Source organism: Genypterus blacodes, unplaced genomic scaffold, assembly GCF_046128005.1.
Source record: "Genypterus blacodes isolate CSIRO-AG114 ecotype Tasmania unplaced genomic scaffold, CSIRO-AGI_Gbla_v1 ptg000030l_1, whole genome shotgun sequence".
Lineage (NCBI taxonomy): Eukaryota > Metazoa > Chordata > Actinopteri > Ophidiiformes > Ophidiidae > Genypterus > Genypterus blacodes.
Genome location: NW_027466843.1, coordinates 6,857,258 through 6,869,983, shown reverse-complemented (window position 1 = coordinate 6,869,983; position 12,726 = coordinate 6,857,258). Strand labels below are relative to the sequence as shown.

The window sequence follows — 12,726 nt, the reverse complement described above, 5'->3', positions numbered from 1 at the left end:
TATTTACAGGGAATTCTGCACTTGTCGCCCATAAATTCAAAAACACTCCAGCGTCAAAGAAAATTCTCGGCTCTATTCATTAAAAGTGTTAATTAATTACGCCTTCTCACTCGTCCATCATCATCATCATTACCTGACTTTAGCGGTGGTCTGTACCGACGGGAGCTGCACAGTCACCATGCCGTCCGCGTTGGTCTTCCCTACCACCGTCGGTTTGGTCTTCAGGATGTCGGGGGCGGTGGTGGCGGTGACACGATGCTGCAGTCCCCCGGCACTGTTGGCTCGATTGGTGAGGAGGAAGGAGTACTGGGTGTCGGGCTCTAAACCTGTGATCAGCTTCTGGGTCTGTTTGCCGTCCACCTCCACTGACTGGCCCTTACCATACAGGATCTGGACAGGAAGTGAATACAGGGTTAAATCGCATAATACATGGCAATCAGTTTTACTCAAGAGTAACCAATTTTTTGCCAGGAATAATTTAGCCAAAGTGCAAATCCACGGAGAACTGCAAAGAAAATAATGAAGAAATGGAGAGATGTGCCAGAATTTCAATTTTTTTCCCCTCTTTCTTCAAAAAATAGAAAAGGAGTAATACATTCCTGATTTTCTTTATTTGATACTATATTATGAAAATGTAAATTGAGCCTTACATAGAGAACATCCACTTCTAAAGAACTTACAGTGAAAGGCTGAGTAGGATTCTTATCCCGGATCTCCCAGGACAGCAGGACAGAGTTCTTCATTGCAGCCTTTACTCGAAAGTTGGTAGCAAAAACTAAGAAAAACACACAAAACACACTGATATGATTCCACAGGTCCCGTCAGTCTCACTGCTGAGTCAAAAATAGTCTTACCTGTTTATAATCCAACCGTACGAGTCTCAAACTAGCTACTTTGTTAGTCTGGCTTTGCTCCGGTCAACAAACTGTCATTGGGACCGGACAGATATTCCCAAGACCCAAGACTCTTACCTTGTTTTGGGAAAAGGACGTGGGGTCTAAGACTACAGCGACAAGACAACAAAAAAGGACACTTAGGGAGAGAGTGTGTATATGTGGGGGACATATGCACATGTGTATGTGTACAGTGTGAGACAAAATGTTTTTGATGCATGTCTTGGATTCTGAGCGATGAAGATGGGTGAGTGAAGTGAGTGCCATTGTGTCCTACCTTGGTCCACCCGCTGTGTTCTAAACTGGACACCGGGACTGTACAGCCCGGGGCCGACAGCCGTGAACGCGCACACCCTGACATCAAACACTGTATCGGCACGCAGAGCCTCCAACAAAACACTCGACCTGGGAGCTGCCACCACAACTTCCGAGGCATTTCCTCTGCTGTTAATGTCCTTGTACAGCACCGAATACTTCACAATTCTCCCATTTTGCTCAATTAGGGGGACGGACTTCCATGCCAGCCGGAGAGAGGCAGCAGAAGCCTCCTCACAGACGATACCCTCCGGATATCCACTGGGAACGTCTTCAGGAGTCGTCACCTCCTTTACTGCCTCCTCTCCGTAGCCCATTTTGTTACGGGCAGAGAGTCGAAACACATAGCTGGCTCCCTTGTGGATGTCCTGGGGGGTGTAATGGTCCTGCTTGGCAGGGAACTCCACCACCGTGAAGGGGAGGACATCGATACGGCCGAACGTGAGGCGGTAACCCAGGAGTGGGGTGGGAGCATTGGGTGGAGGGTACCACTGAAGCAGAGCGGTGCTAGCTTCGGTAGCAGTCACCATCAATTTGGGCTTGTCAGGCACTGGGGGGGGACAGAACGAAGAAAAGAAAATGATAATTAGAGGATAATTACAAAGCACATTATTTATAACCTTATGCAAAAGAGCCAAAGTGATTAATATGGTGCGAAATGAATGGCCCTTTACTGGCAAAGCAGAATAAAAACATAACCCATTCAATGATTTAATGGCCTCTAATGATCATTAGTGAGGCTGTTGTGTTAAAGATCATTAGTAGAGATGTTAGCATGTGTGTGTATGAGTGCCTTCATTCTCTTTTGTCTTTCTGTATGTCTCTATAACTGTCTGTCCTAGAAATACTCAAAGTAGCAACACCATAGAGGATAATACTGAGGGATAAGAGTGAAAAACAAACCCACAGCTGTTGAGTAAAGGTGTCATACTGTACATTAAGCCTATGTGATACACATGTAAGTACAAGAACCTCACATAAATACTGCAGTGTGAGGTAGCGGTTACTGTCTAACCTCTGATAAGTGTGTGTGTTGTCACTCACGTGGCAGGGCGGTGCAGACAGTAACGGGTTTGCTGCGTGCGCCGTCGCCTTTGGCCGTGTACGCCCCGACTGATACCGAATAGGACGTGTCAGCCTTCAGGTCTCCGAGCAGAACCTCCTGTCCAGCACAACACAAAGAGGCTCGCTCAGCAAACACCAAGTCAAAGGTCATCACTGAGGGTTTGACGTTATTAATGTAATTAAGTGAAATCTGGTGAAAAAGGCACGGACTCACTGTACGACTCTTTTCATACCATCTAACTATATATATAAAAAAAGTATTCAATGATTCTCAGCCATTTTCTAAGGCCGAGATAGAAACTTTGAAGTTACTTTTCTTTGTTTTCGTCGCTCATGCAGCTGCTGCGGCTGGAAAACCGTACGAATACAATTTCGTATCGTCTCAACAAAGATGAGGACTAAAAAAAGAAACGCTATCAAATTATCTCAACACAGCTGAAGATGTGGTTCCCTTTCAGCACTGAGCGTACCTCATTTAACAATGCAAAACCCTGAACTCTGTCTTCATCTAAACACACCACAATACTTTCCTTTTTAGCGAGCGGTGAGAAAAATAACCTCTGTGTTTTTTAATAATGGGTCATGACACAAAAAACTCTGTGTTTTTTTTCTAGGGTCTGTTATTAAAAAGAGAGGAAGCAGAAATGAAACAGGGACCTCATGCTGGCTTTTAAGCACCCAGCTCAAGTCCTCCGAGACTTTAATGCCACAGTCTCATAAACATGCTCTACGTGCTTCATCATTGTCATCGCTGTTAAGTAATGTGTTTTTTTAAAAAAAGGGGTCACTCACATATTGAGTCGAGTCGCCATGTTCCCACTGAGCGGCGGAAGGAGGAGGCGGAGAGAATGAAAAAGAGAAGAGAGGCAAATAGAGTGAATGTTTTGGGTTATCCTCCTTCTTCATCCTTCATTGTCTGCCCTCAATAGTTGATGGTATTCCTTTAAAAATGCTTTCAAAGTAATAATCAAACAACATAATAATCATAATAATATTCACCATCATTCAAGATTTCTGCTCAATCAATCATTATACCATTTCAATGCCTTAGCAATGTATAGAGTGATAAATCAATGTACATGTAAATTAAACATAATAGTATCTAGATTAAATGTGTAAAGTTATAATTCTATTTCATAATTCTGTATTCACATGATGAGTACATTTGTTAAACACATTTTATGAAATCCTTTTAAGCAGCTCTTTACTGTAATGATCATTGCTGAACCGAGCCTGTGATTGAATGTCATCACTCAGTACATCCATGTAACATCAAGCTGTTGGAGGAAATTGACTTATTTCTGGCATTAGCCAAACTATTAAATGACTCTGCTCATTCACAAAAGCATTGATTTGAAGGAGATGCGGTATACGGCTGTGTTACCTGAGAGTCGTCAATGAGGATGTCCTTGATGAATGGCTGACCCTGAGGCTCCCCGTAGTTCATCCTCACATAGTGGACTTGGTAGCCTCGGATCTGACCGTGCTGCCGTTCGGGCGCCGGCGCCCACCATGTCACCCTAACGGCCGAGGCGTTCGCGGTCTCTGCCTCCACCCCTCGCGGGGGACCGCTGGGAACTACAAATGCATTTCGGGACAGATGTCAAGCATCATAGGGGACGGGCAGTCTAACCTCTCAAGCAGAGGCCCTCACTTTGTTTATCAAAAACAGACTTAATGCACGGGAAGATACAAAAAAAAAATCCCTCCGAAAAGTGTAAAGCTGTTCTGATGTTTGGGGGAAAAAAGCCAAAATAGTACAAAAAAAACAAACAAGTGCTTGAAGAAAAACATGGGATAAAAAAGCAGTGGAGGATAGGAAGCAAATGTAGAGAAAGATAAGAAAGGCAGATAGAAAAGGATTTGTTGCCCGGGGCAGATAAACAGTGGCAGGCAGTCAAAGAGAAATACTGTTATCAAGAAAAACCTCTTTGCCAAGAACACTGCTCGTACGCTTCACACAAAACCTCTCAGAGGGAAAAACTCAAGGCACCTCTCACTGACCCCCGGCTAACCACTCTGAAACATGAGCGTATGGATTTGCAAAAGCATATTGCTGAAAACGCTACAAATGACCAAACGGAAAAACATTCAATAGATTAGTTAAGTGAGAGATACTAAAATATTTGTAAGTCGGGGTGGGCGGACAGCAAGAAAGACAAGGCCAAGGTCGAGCTTATCTCAGGGCTGTTAGTAGTTTCAAGGGTTTCCAAGACAAAAAGCGATCCAGAAGGTGGGAAAGGACGACAATTTAGAAGAAAAGGCAAAATGCGGAAGGAGGCGATGGTAAATGAAAGGAGGCAAGAATTCGCTGCTGGAGAAAGAAGGAGGTTTGCTGTTGAGAGGAGAGAGCAGCAGCGAGGGAAGAACAAGAGGATCTTTATTTACGGTGATGGAGGCTCTGGCAGGTATGAGGGAATAAAGGAGAATCTGAGGGTTTGATTATTCGTTCAAATTCATCATCCGTGAAGGACTGCAGCTCAGGGGCAGAGGAGAAGCTGTTTCTGGCCCGTGGAGGAGGCGGGTTATGTTAGGACACTTTGAGCTTGTTAGTATGATGTTAGTGGGTTAGAGGGAGCCATTCCTAGAGGGGCGGGGCATCCGAAAGCAGGCGTGGGGGAACATACCATCTTCCTCGGTGCGGATAAGAAGCTGTAAACTTTCAGGTCCGTCCCCGGCGTGCGTCTGCGCTCGCACCGTTAAGCCGTACTCGGTCCATTTCTCCAGGTCTTCCAGGAGGTACGGGGAACTTCCCGGCGGAACCCCGTCGATCCTTTTAGACGTTTTGTTGCCCTCGGTGGTGGAGTACTGGATGGCGTAGCCCGTAATGACGCCGTTCTGAAACTCCACGAGGGGCGGCGTCCAACTTACCAGCACGCTGGTAGAGCTGGGAGTGGTGCATGTGATGTCCTGGGGGGGCGCTGAGGGGACTGAGTGGCCAGATTTGGAAGGAAGGCGGGGATCATTTGAGTCAATGTGTTTGGATGTGTGCGGTTTGTTATGGATGGGTGGTGATGTGAGGTGAGGAGGTTTTTTTTGAGGGAATGAAATTCAGCAGACGAAAGACAAGAGAACAAAAGACAAAGAAACATCAAATGAAAACAAAACACTGGCGAAGGGAAGCTCTAAAGAAAGTTACAGCATGGCTACAACAAAAAGATGGCTGAACGAACGTACTGAAGCGATGAGTGTCAATTCTCGCTCGATAGAAATGGCCCACAAATGAAATCGAGTGAATGAGTTAAACAAAAAAAAGAGGATGCGACACAAAACACACACACACATACCTGCCTGTAACGCACTTGTCCTGAGAGACCAAGCCTCTGTGCTCCATCCATGACAGAGTTCTGCTCTCTATCTACAAACCTTTGGCTCTTACCTCATTGATACCGAATCTCTCACAGACCTCAGATTGATCGCCAACATGTCACTCAGCAGCCAGTTGCTCAAAACTGTTACTTGTTGAAAATGTTTTGAGGCGATATTTGTGCCAAATCCGAGGGCAGTCAGTTTGTTTACATGCACGCTACAGTTAATAGTAGCTAATGTCTGTAGTAGCTAATGTCTGTGCTGCGATTAAGGCAACAATGACAACGGATTCCTATATGTTTGAGTAAATGAATTCAAGTAAATTACTCAGATTTAGGACAATTCTTGATCTGATAATGGTATTTACGTTCATTATGAAATAATTGCATTGCCTTAATCACAGTAGATTCTAGTTTAGACGAATGATGACTTCTTTCTGACAATGCAAAAAAGCCAAGACGCCAGCTGACTAATGTTTGAGCTCATACTGATGTTGTGATATAGGAATATGTTGTGGTCAGATCACTATGACCTAGAGGTACAGCAGATACATTGAGTTCCTATTCTGCATTGTCAAAAAATGAAATCCGTCTCTCTCTTTCACTTTCTTGCTCTCTCTCACACACGCTCACACATTCACACAGAGCGGGTGGCGCGGTGGGACCTACGCGTCTGCGGCGTATCGATGGAGACCTCGTTGGTGTAGGCCCCGATCCCGTGCTTGCTCTTGGCAGCCAGCTGAAAGGTGTAGGTGGAGAAAGGCTTCAGGTTCTTCAGAAGGTAGGAGGTGTTCGGCTCGAAGCTGACCTTCTTCTAAACGCACAGCGACAGAAGAGTGGAAGAGGTCGGGGTGAGATGGCATCCATTCATCCCTCTCTGTGCTACCAATGTATCTGTATCCTCCTCACCTCTTCAGTGTCGTCTGCTCGTCTGTAGACCAGCTCATACCCGGTGATCTGGTTGTCAGGGCCGCCCTGGGGTGGGGCCACCCACGACAACAGGATACTGGTCTCTGACTTGGCCTCGCCTTTGAAATCAGACGGTTGGGATGGAACTACAGAGAGAGAGAAGAGGCGGAATGAGTAAAATAGGATCTGACCACACACAGTACATGTTCTTTCATTCTAAGAGATCCGATTAGTTGGAACCTTGTAAATCCTCCCACACACAGCTTGGCATTATACCCTCACCTCCAGTCTTGGCTATGATCTGCAGGTCCTGGGATAAAGGTCCGTCCCCCACAGAGGTAAAGGCCAGGACCCGGATGTAGTAGGTCTTGTTAGGGGTCAGACCCTGGATGGTGATGAAGTTGGCGCTGCGAACCATCTGCTTCTCCCACTGCACATCACACAGACACAACACAAGGCATCAACACAGCGAGCGGCCAGGAGGCGCACGTATTCATGAGATGAGTAACACACACAGAGACACACCTGGTTGACTGACAGTGTGTTGTCAGCGGTGTAGTAGACCCTGTAGCCCACCACCTGCCCGTTAGGCTCCTCTGGCTCATCCCAGTGGATGATCGCTGTTGTGGTGCTCAGCATACGACCCCTGACCTGGAGGGGCAAACGGGGGGGAACTTCAGCAACTCACTGACATTAAAGCTTCACAACATTCTACGTATAATCTCCAGTCAAGTCATGGCTCTGACCTGTCGGGGAGGTGAGGAGGGCGCCTGCTCGCCCGTGCGTGCCTCCACCACCTCGCTGGAGGGGCCCTGGCCGATGGTGTTGACGGCCGCCACCCGGAAGTCGTAGTGGGAGTACGGGCTCAGGCCGCCCACGCTGTAGCGCGTCGTGGCGATGCCGTCAATCTCCTTGTAGGGGTCCTCTGAGCCTTTGGCACGGTACTGGAGACAAAAAGAGGGGACGAGGGACAAGAGAGGTACTGTATTTACGGCTGCATCTGCATTAGTCAACTACATGGAAAATAAGTAAAAAATTGCAGAATGCTCTTTACAAACTAACAAATATACATAATCGATTACGGAGGTCACACATGGGAGCTGCTGTCTTTGTGTCACTTTGAGTTTGAGTTTTGAGTTGAGATGGGAAATTCTCCTCTGCTACTTTGTGTAAGCGGATGTGGAGGAATCTGTCACACACACCTGTATGATGTAGTAGGAGACAGGTTCAGGATTGCCGGAATCCCAGGTGAGAGTAATACTTGTTGCAGTTCTCTCTGTCACCACAGGGATGCCAGGGGCCTTTGGCAGGGCTGGGAGCGAGAGAGGGAGAGAGAGAGAGAGATCGAGCAAGGGATATAGAGAGAGCGAGAGAGAGAATTTAATGGAAATGATTTCTTTTTACAACACTACCCATCCATAAAAGAGGAAGTTTTTCCTTCTTAAAGAATGTGGAGCTCTTAAAAGTAATAACCACAGTCTAACTGGAGGAAAAGTCACTTCCTCTCTCGCACGCCTTCCCCCTACGGCTCAGTAAACACACACTGACTAACTCACCTTTGACAATAATCTGTGCCACCGCCTCGATCACGCCAAGAGTCGACATGGCAACACAGGTGTAATTGTTCGACTGCCGCACGTCGGTCAGTTCCAGGACGTTCCGGCCGATGGGCATGTCGTCCTCGGGTGTCAGGTCCTCCGCTCCCAGCATCCACTTCACGTACGGCATAGGCGAACCCACTGCCACGCAGGTTATGTTGACATTCCCTCCTGGCATGATCTCGCTGTCAGCTGGGGGAATGGAGAAGCGAGGGGGGACGCGGCGTACTGGAAGGGCGGCGAGAGCAGAGAGGTGAGAAAAGAGAGGGCGATGAGCACTTTGGTGATGTGCGACGCAGCGTACAGGTCGATACCTTCAGGGTGGGAACGCTGAACGATGATTCTTTTTTTTGTCGAGCACCGTGCGCTCAGATGAAAATTTTATGGCATTTCAAATATGACTGCAAGGATTCAGATAATCTTGTACTCCACAGTGAGGGTGCATGTGATTTCTCAATGTTTAATTCATGATGTTTTTAGGTGTGCTCCATTAAATATTTTATGAACTGAAACACAAAAGAAGCTCACAAAAAAAAAAAACCTCACAGCAAACAAACATGCACTCACAGGAGGAGAAAAAAAAAGAAAAAGGATGCAGTATATCTGAAGCTACCGCCGGCTTTAAACCTTCAGTGGCATACGTTAAAGAAAAAAAAATCACTAAATTCAGTTTAATGCAAGAAATAGATCTCTTGGGAGAGACTCAGGGAGCCACACAGTTGTTATTGTACCAACCTTCTCGCAGCTCTGCAGAGGGAGGACGGGGCGGCGGAAGAGGAGCAAAGATAGGAAAAGGCAGAGTTAGACAAAGGAATACAGCAAGGTGACAACAGGCAGAAAGGGACAAGAAAGAAAGAAAGGAAAGAAGAAAGAAAGAAGTGAGCGAGAGTGAGAGGATAGAGAAGAGAAGACTTCCTGTGTGAGGCAGCGGCGTCCACAGGCTGCCTGTCAAACACTCACTGATGCTACTGGCCTTGCAAGCTCACTTCAATAACTGTCTGTCTGTGTGTGTGTGTGTGTGTGTGTGTGTGTGTGTGTGTGTGTGTGTGTGTGTGTGTGTGTGTGTGTGTGTGTGTGTGTGTGTGTGTGTGCGCACATGTGTGTTTATGTTTATTTATCCGTATATTGCCTTGTGTATGGCACAGATGTGTGTTTGTGTGTGTTTCTCATCCCTGGGAGCGCTGTTAGTCAGAAAAACACGCAAAACTGTTTAAAGCCCCCCTTTTTTTTCCTGTCAGGCAGACAACAGAGCAAAAAGGCCCCGGGAACAGAAATGTCTACAAGATTCAAACATTTGGTTGGTATATGTCCGTGTGTGTGTGTGTGTGTGTGTGTGTGTTGAAGGAAAGTGTGCCTGAGGAGGTGAGGTGTCTGTCAGATGCAGGGAGAGAAACACAAGTCTTAACCAGACAATGATTTGGTTTTTCTCTGAGGTCTAAAGGCTAAGAAGGCGAGGCAGACAGAATAATGGCCCGGGTGAAATATTCAGCCCACCCTTAACTGACACGGGGGAGCTTCCCTCTTTAGAACCATCCTGTTTTATGACTCGCTAGTATCTGGCGCTACGATAAAGCACTATTCAACACAGCAGGTTTAACAGCGTCATATCGCATTAACATGATAAATGCACGTCTTTAACAGTCAGTGTCAAAAGCTTTACATGCGTCTACGCTTTAAATCCACACGCTCGTATTGGATTGTGCTGCCCGGGTTACAAGATCCCCCAATTACCTCTGACATAGAGGTTAGCCGGGGTGGAATAGCGTGTCCCGTCGCTGTTGGTGGCAACGCACTCGTACTTTCCCTGGTCGGACTCCTCGCTCATCTCGATCTGGAGGGCACCTGGATTGATGGAGGGGCGAGGGGGATGAGGATGGAGAGAGAGAGAGAGAGAGAGAGAGAGAGAGAGAGAGAGAGGGGGGAAGAGGAGAGAGAGTCACACCGGAAAATAGAGAAGAGCGATCACACAAAAGTTGGGAGGGTATCGAGTAATTGTTTGCAGCGTACAGCGACACATCAACACAGAAATGGTAAGAGCTGCATAAAGAGTCAATGAGTCTGGATCGACTGAGGACGTTTCAGCAAAAACAGGCTGACAAGGCTAAAAAGGGGGGAGGGGGGGGGGGGGGGGGCAGGGGGTGGGCAAATGCACATCAACACGTCTCTGTCACTGTCAGTAAAAATCTGTCCAAACACACCGCTCAGCTTTAGGAAAACCAAAAAAGTAAAAAAAAAGCACTGACAGAAAGCCTACAGCAAAAAACCAGACAGATGTTCTCCATGCAAGTCAGACACAAATGGAACCGGCCCTGCCAAAAACGTGGCGGCATCCACTCACAACGTCAACGTATTTGGGAGATTCACCGCTGGAAACTGAGATGCTGTTATATTAAGGAGCAATTCATGTTTTTCTTTTTGGCTTTCAAGGACAACATGATGACTAAAGCTATCGCCATGGCAATAAGATTTCAAAACCCTTTCGGATCCACCAATGGGATCAGGAGTGTGATGTCGGGTGAAAGACACCCAATAGGAGGCAAAGACATCAACCGACCTCGGTGGAGGCCAACAGGTGAAAAAAAAGGAACGACATACGGAAAGCCTTGGGAGGGGACCGACGCTTTCTCGCTGCCTGAAAATAGAAAAACTGTCAAAAAAAAGTCAACAAGAGGGTTTTTTAAAATGTATTTTCTTTACAGATGGTGAGGCAAAAAAGCGCCCATAAAAACTTTATCAAAAAGTGGTTGTTTGGGGCTTTTTATCGGTGATGAGAGAGAAAAGAGAAAGGGATGGTAAAAAACTGTGGATAAATGTGGCGTATGCTTGTGTGTGTGTGTGTGTGTGTGTGTGTGTGTGTGTGTGTATGCGTGTCTTTGCATTTGTGTGTCCGAGTCTTCGCCATCTGGACTTGTCAGGCTTAGCGCATAACAGCTGGGAGGGGAAAATAAAACTGGGACGTTTGACTTGGCAAAATATAGACAAGGTAGGAAGAGAGTCCGGGGTCAAGCTGGTGTCAAGAGCCCCGCAAAAAAAAAGAAGAAGAAGAAGAAGAAGAAACAAACTCAGATCACAAAAGAAAATCAAAAATAAGAAAATGAAGGAATCAATCAAACAACCAAACGGGAGGGAGAGGTGATAGAATGCTTTTCACCTCCAAACTGAGCAACAAAGAGGTCAAAATCCAAATCGTAAACACAACATGCGATAAAAAACGAAAGTGGACACGGAAAGCGAAGTGATGTGAAAATGAGCGGATACCAAAGGAGAGATCACAAGATGGCGGAGGGAGGAAGGAAGCCATGACGGGGTTTCTGCATTAGAGGGGAGGTTGAAGCCGAGATGGATGAAGGGATCGAGAGATGATGGAAGATGGAGGAGGGGATGTGATTAAAAGTCATAGTATAATGAACTGCTTTGCTCAATTCCAATTCCCCTCTCGCTCCTACTGCCATGTATCTCTTTAATAGCTGAAGCGGCTGGTTAAGTGTCACCAATATGGCCCGCTGTTGGACTGAGGCCATATTGATTAACCCGCCCAGAGCTTTCCAGATCTACGAGACAAGCAGGAACCAGGGTCAGGAATGGAATCGGGCCACTGTGTCATGTCGGTCCTCCCAGCAGTCTTACCTCGTATGGGCGTGCCACCTGAGTGGGCAATGAATGCACGAGATTAAAGAAGAAGAAGAAGAAGAAAATGTTAGTACCACGGAAGGAGACGGGGAGAAGGAGGGAGGGATACTGAAAGAAAGGTCGGGAGTTTGGGGGGGGATGGGGGAAGGGAGTGGGGAGGGGGAGAATCTCAAAATTAGAGAGAAAGAGTCAAAATATAGGTCCTTAGAGAGCGAGCGAGAGACAGAGAGAGAGAGAGAGAGAGGGAGAGAGAGATAAAGAGAGAATGATAGAACAATTAAAGGCAGAATTAGCCTGAGAGGAGAAAGACAGACACTAGAGAGACAGAGGGACAGACAGTGACAGAGCTATAAGGATTGGATCTCATTGGTTTGCAGCAGGGGCAGATGTGGCTGTAGGAGGTGAGGTGTCTGCACGACTCTATCGTGTCCCACAAGTTCTCCTGCGGGGACTCGTACAGGTCTCTATGAGGTGGACTGGCTCTGTGATTCTACTCAGTGTGATTGTGATCCTCATCTAGTTCTTGAACAGCTAATAATGTTCTGAATGCATTCACTTGATTCGGAACGAATGCAATTCTTTACGACTGCGTGCATTTACAATTTTAGTGTAATATCTATTTTTCATTCGATGGAGAACACTCCTAACATACGTGGAGCCAATGTTAATGTCACGATCATGTAAATGTGTCACTTGAGGATTAAAAATGTCTGAAAAGTCCTGTTGCCTTGATTATTTCTGCTAGATCTCCAATGAACTGGCTGAATGAGAACCTTCATAACTATTATTAGACGTATGAGTACTACTTATCCACCCTCCAACACTTGAACACTGTTAAAGCAAACAGGCAGCACAACACCAAAACTGGCAGTGATTTCATTGTTTGGTTGTATTTTGCTTCTACATATCCCTGAGATAACTGGCAAGAGCTAAGCATCATCCCATCATGTCAACATGAAGTTTTGACGGAAACAATATCAAACATCAGCAGTAAATGTCAGGTTTATG

At 46.4% G+C, this 12,726-nt stretch overlaps 1 protein-coding gene across 1 annotated transcript in view; it reads right to left on the bottom strand.

Moving 5' to 3' along the window:
- Window positions 1-129: 129 nt before the first annotated feature.
- Window positions 130-12,726, bottom strand: part of LOC142994858 (receptor-type tyrosine-protein phosphatase delta-like) — a 50,907-nt gene continuing 38,310 nt past the window's right edge. The window contains exons 6-21 of the mRNA XM_076145733.1: window positions 10,704-10,712; window positions 9,820-9,930; window positions 8,047-8,316; window positions 7,693-7,802; window positions 7,237-7,434; window positions 7,016-7,141; window positions 6,773-6,920; window positions 6,491-6,636; window positions 6,251-6,395; window positions 4,901-5,203; window positions 3,658-3,851; window positions 3,066-3,092; window positions 2,253-2,370; window positions 1,171-1,758; window positions 681-775; window positions 130-390 (exon numbers count right to left, since the gene is read on the bottom strand). Of these exons, the coding sequence (XP_076001848.1) occupies window positions 130-390; window positions 681-775; window positions 1,171-1,758; window positions 2,253-2,370; window positions 3,066-3,092; window positions 3,658-3,851; window positions 4,901-5,203; window positions 6,251-6,395; window positions 6,491-6,636; window positions 6,773-6,920; window positions 7,016-7,141; window positions 7,237-7,434; window positions 7,693-7,802; window positions 8,047-8,316; window positions 9,820-9,930; window positions 10,704-10,712 (2,849 nt within the window). The remainder of the gene's footprint in view (window positions 391-680; window positions 776-1,170; window positions 1,759-2,252; window positions 2,371-3,065; window positions 3,093-3,657; window positions 3,852-4,900; window positions 5,204-6,250; window positions 6,396-6,490; window positions 6,637-6,772; window positions 6,921-7,015; window positions 7,142-7,236; window positions 7,435-7,692; window positions 7,803-8,046; window positions 8,317-9,819; window positions 9,931-10,703; window positions 10,713-12,726) is intronic.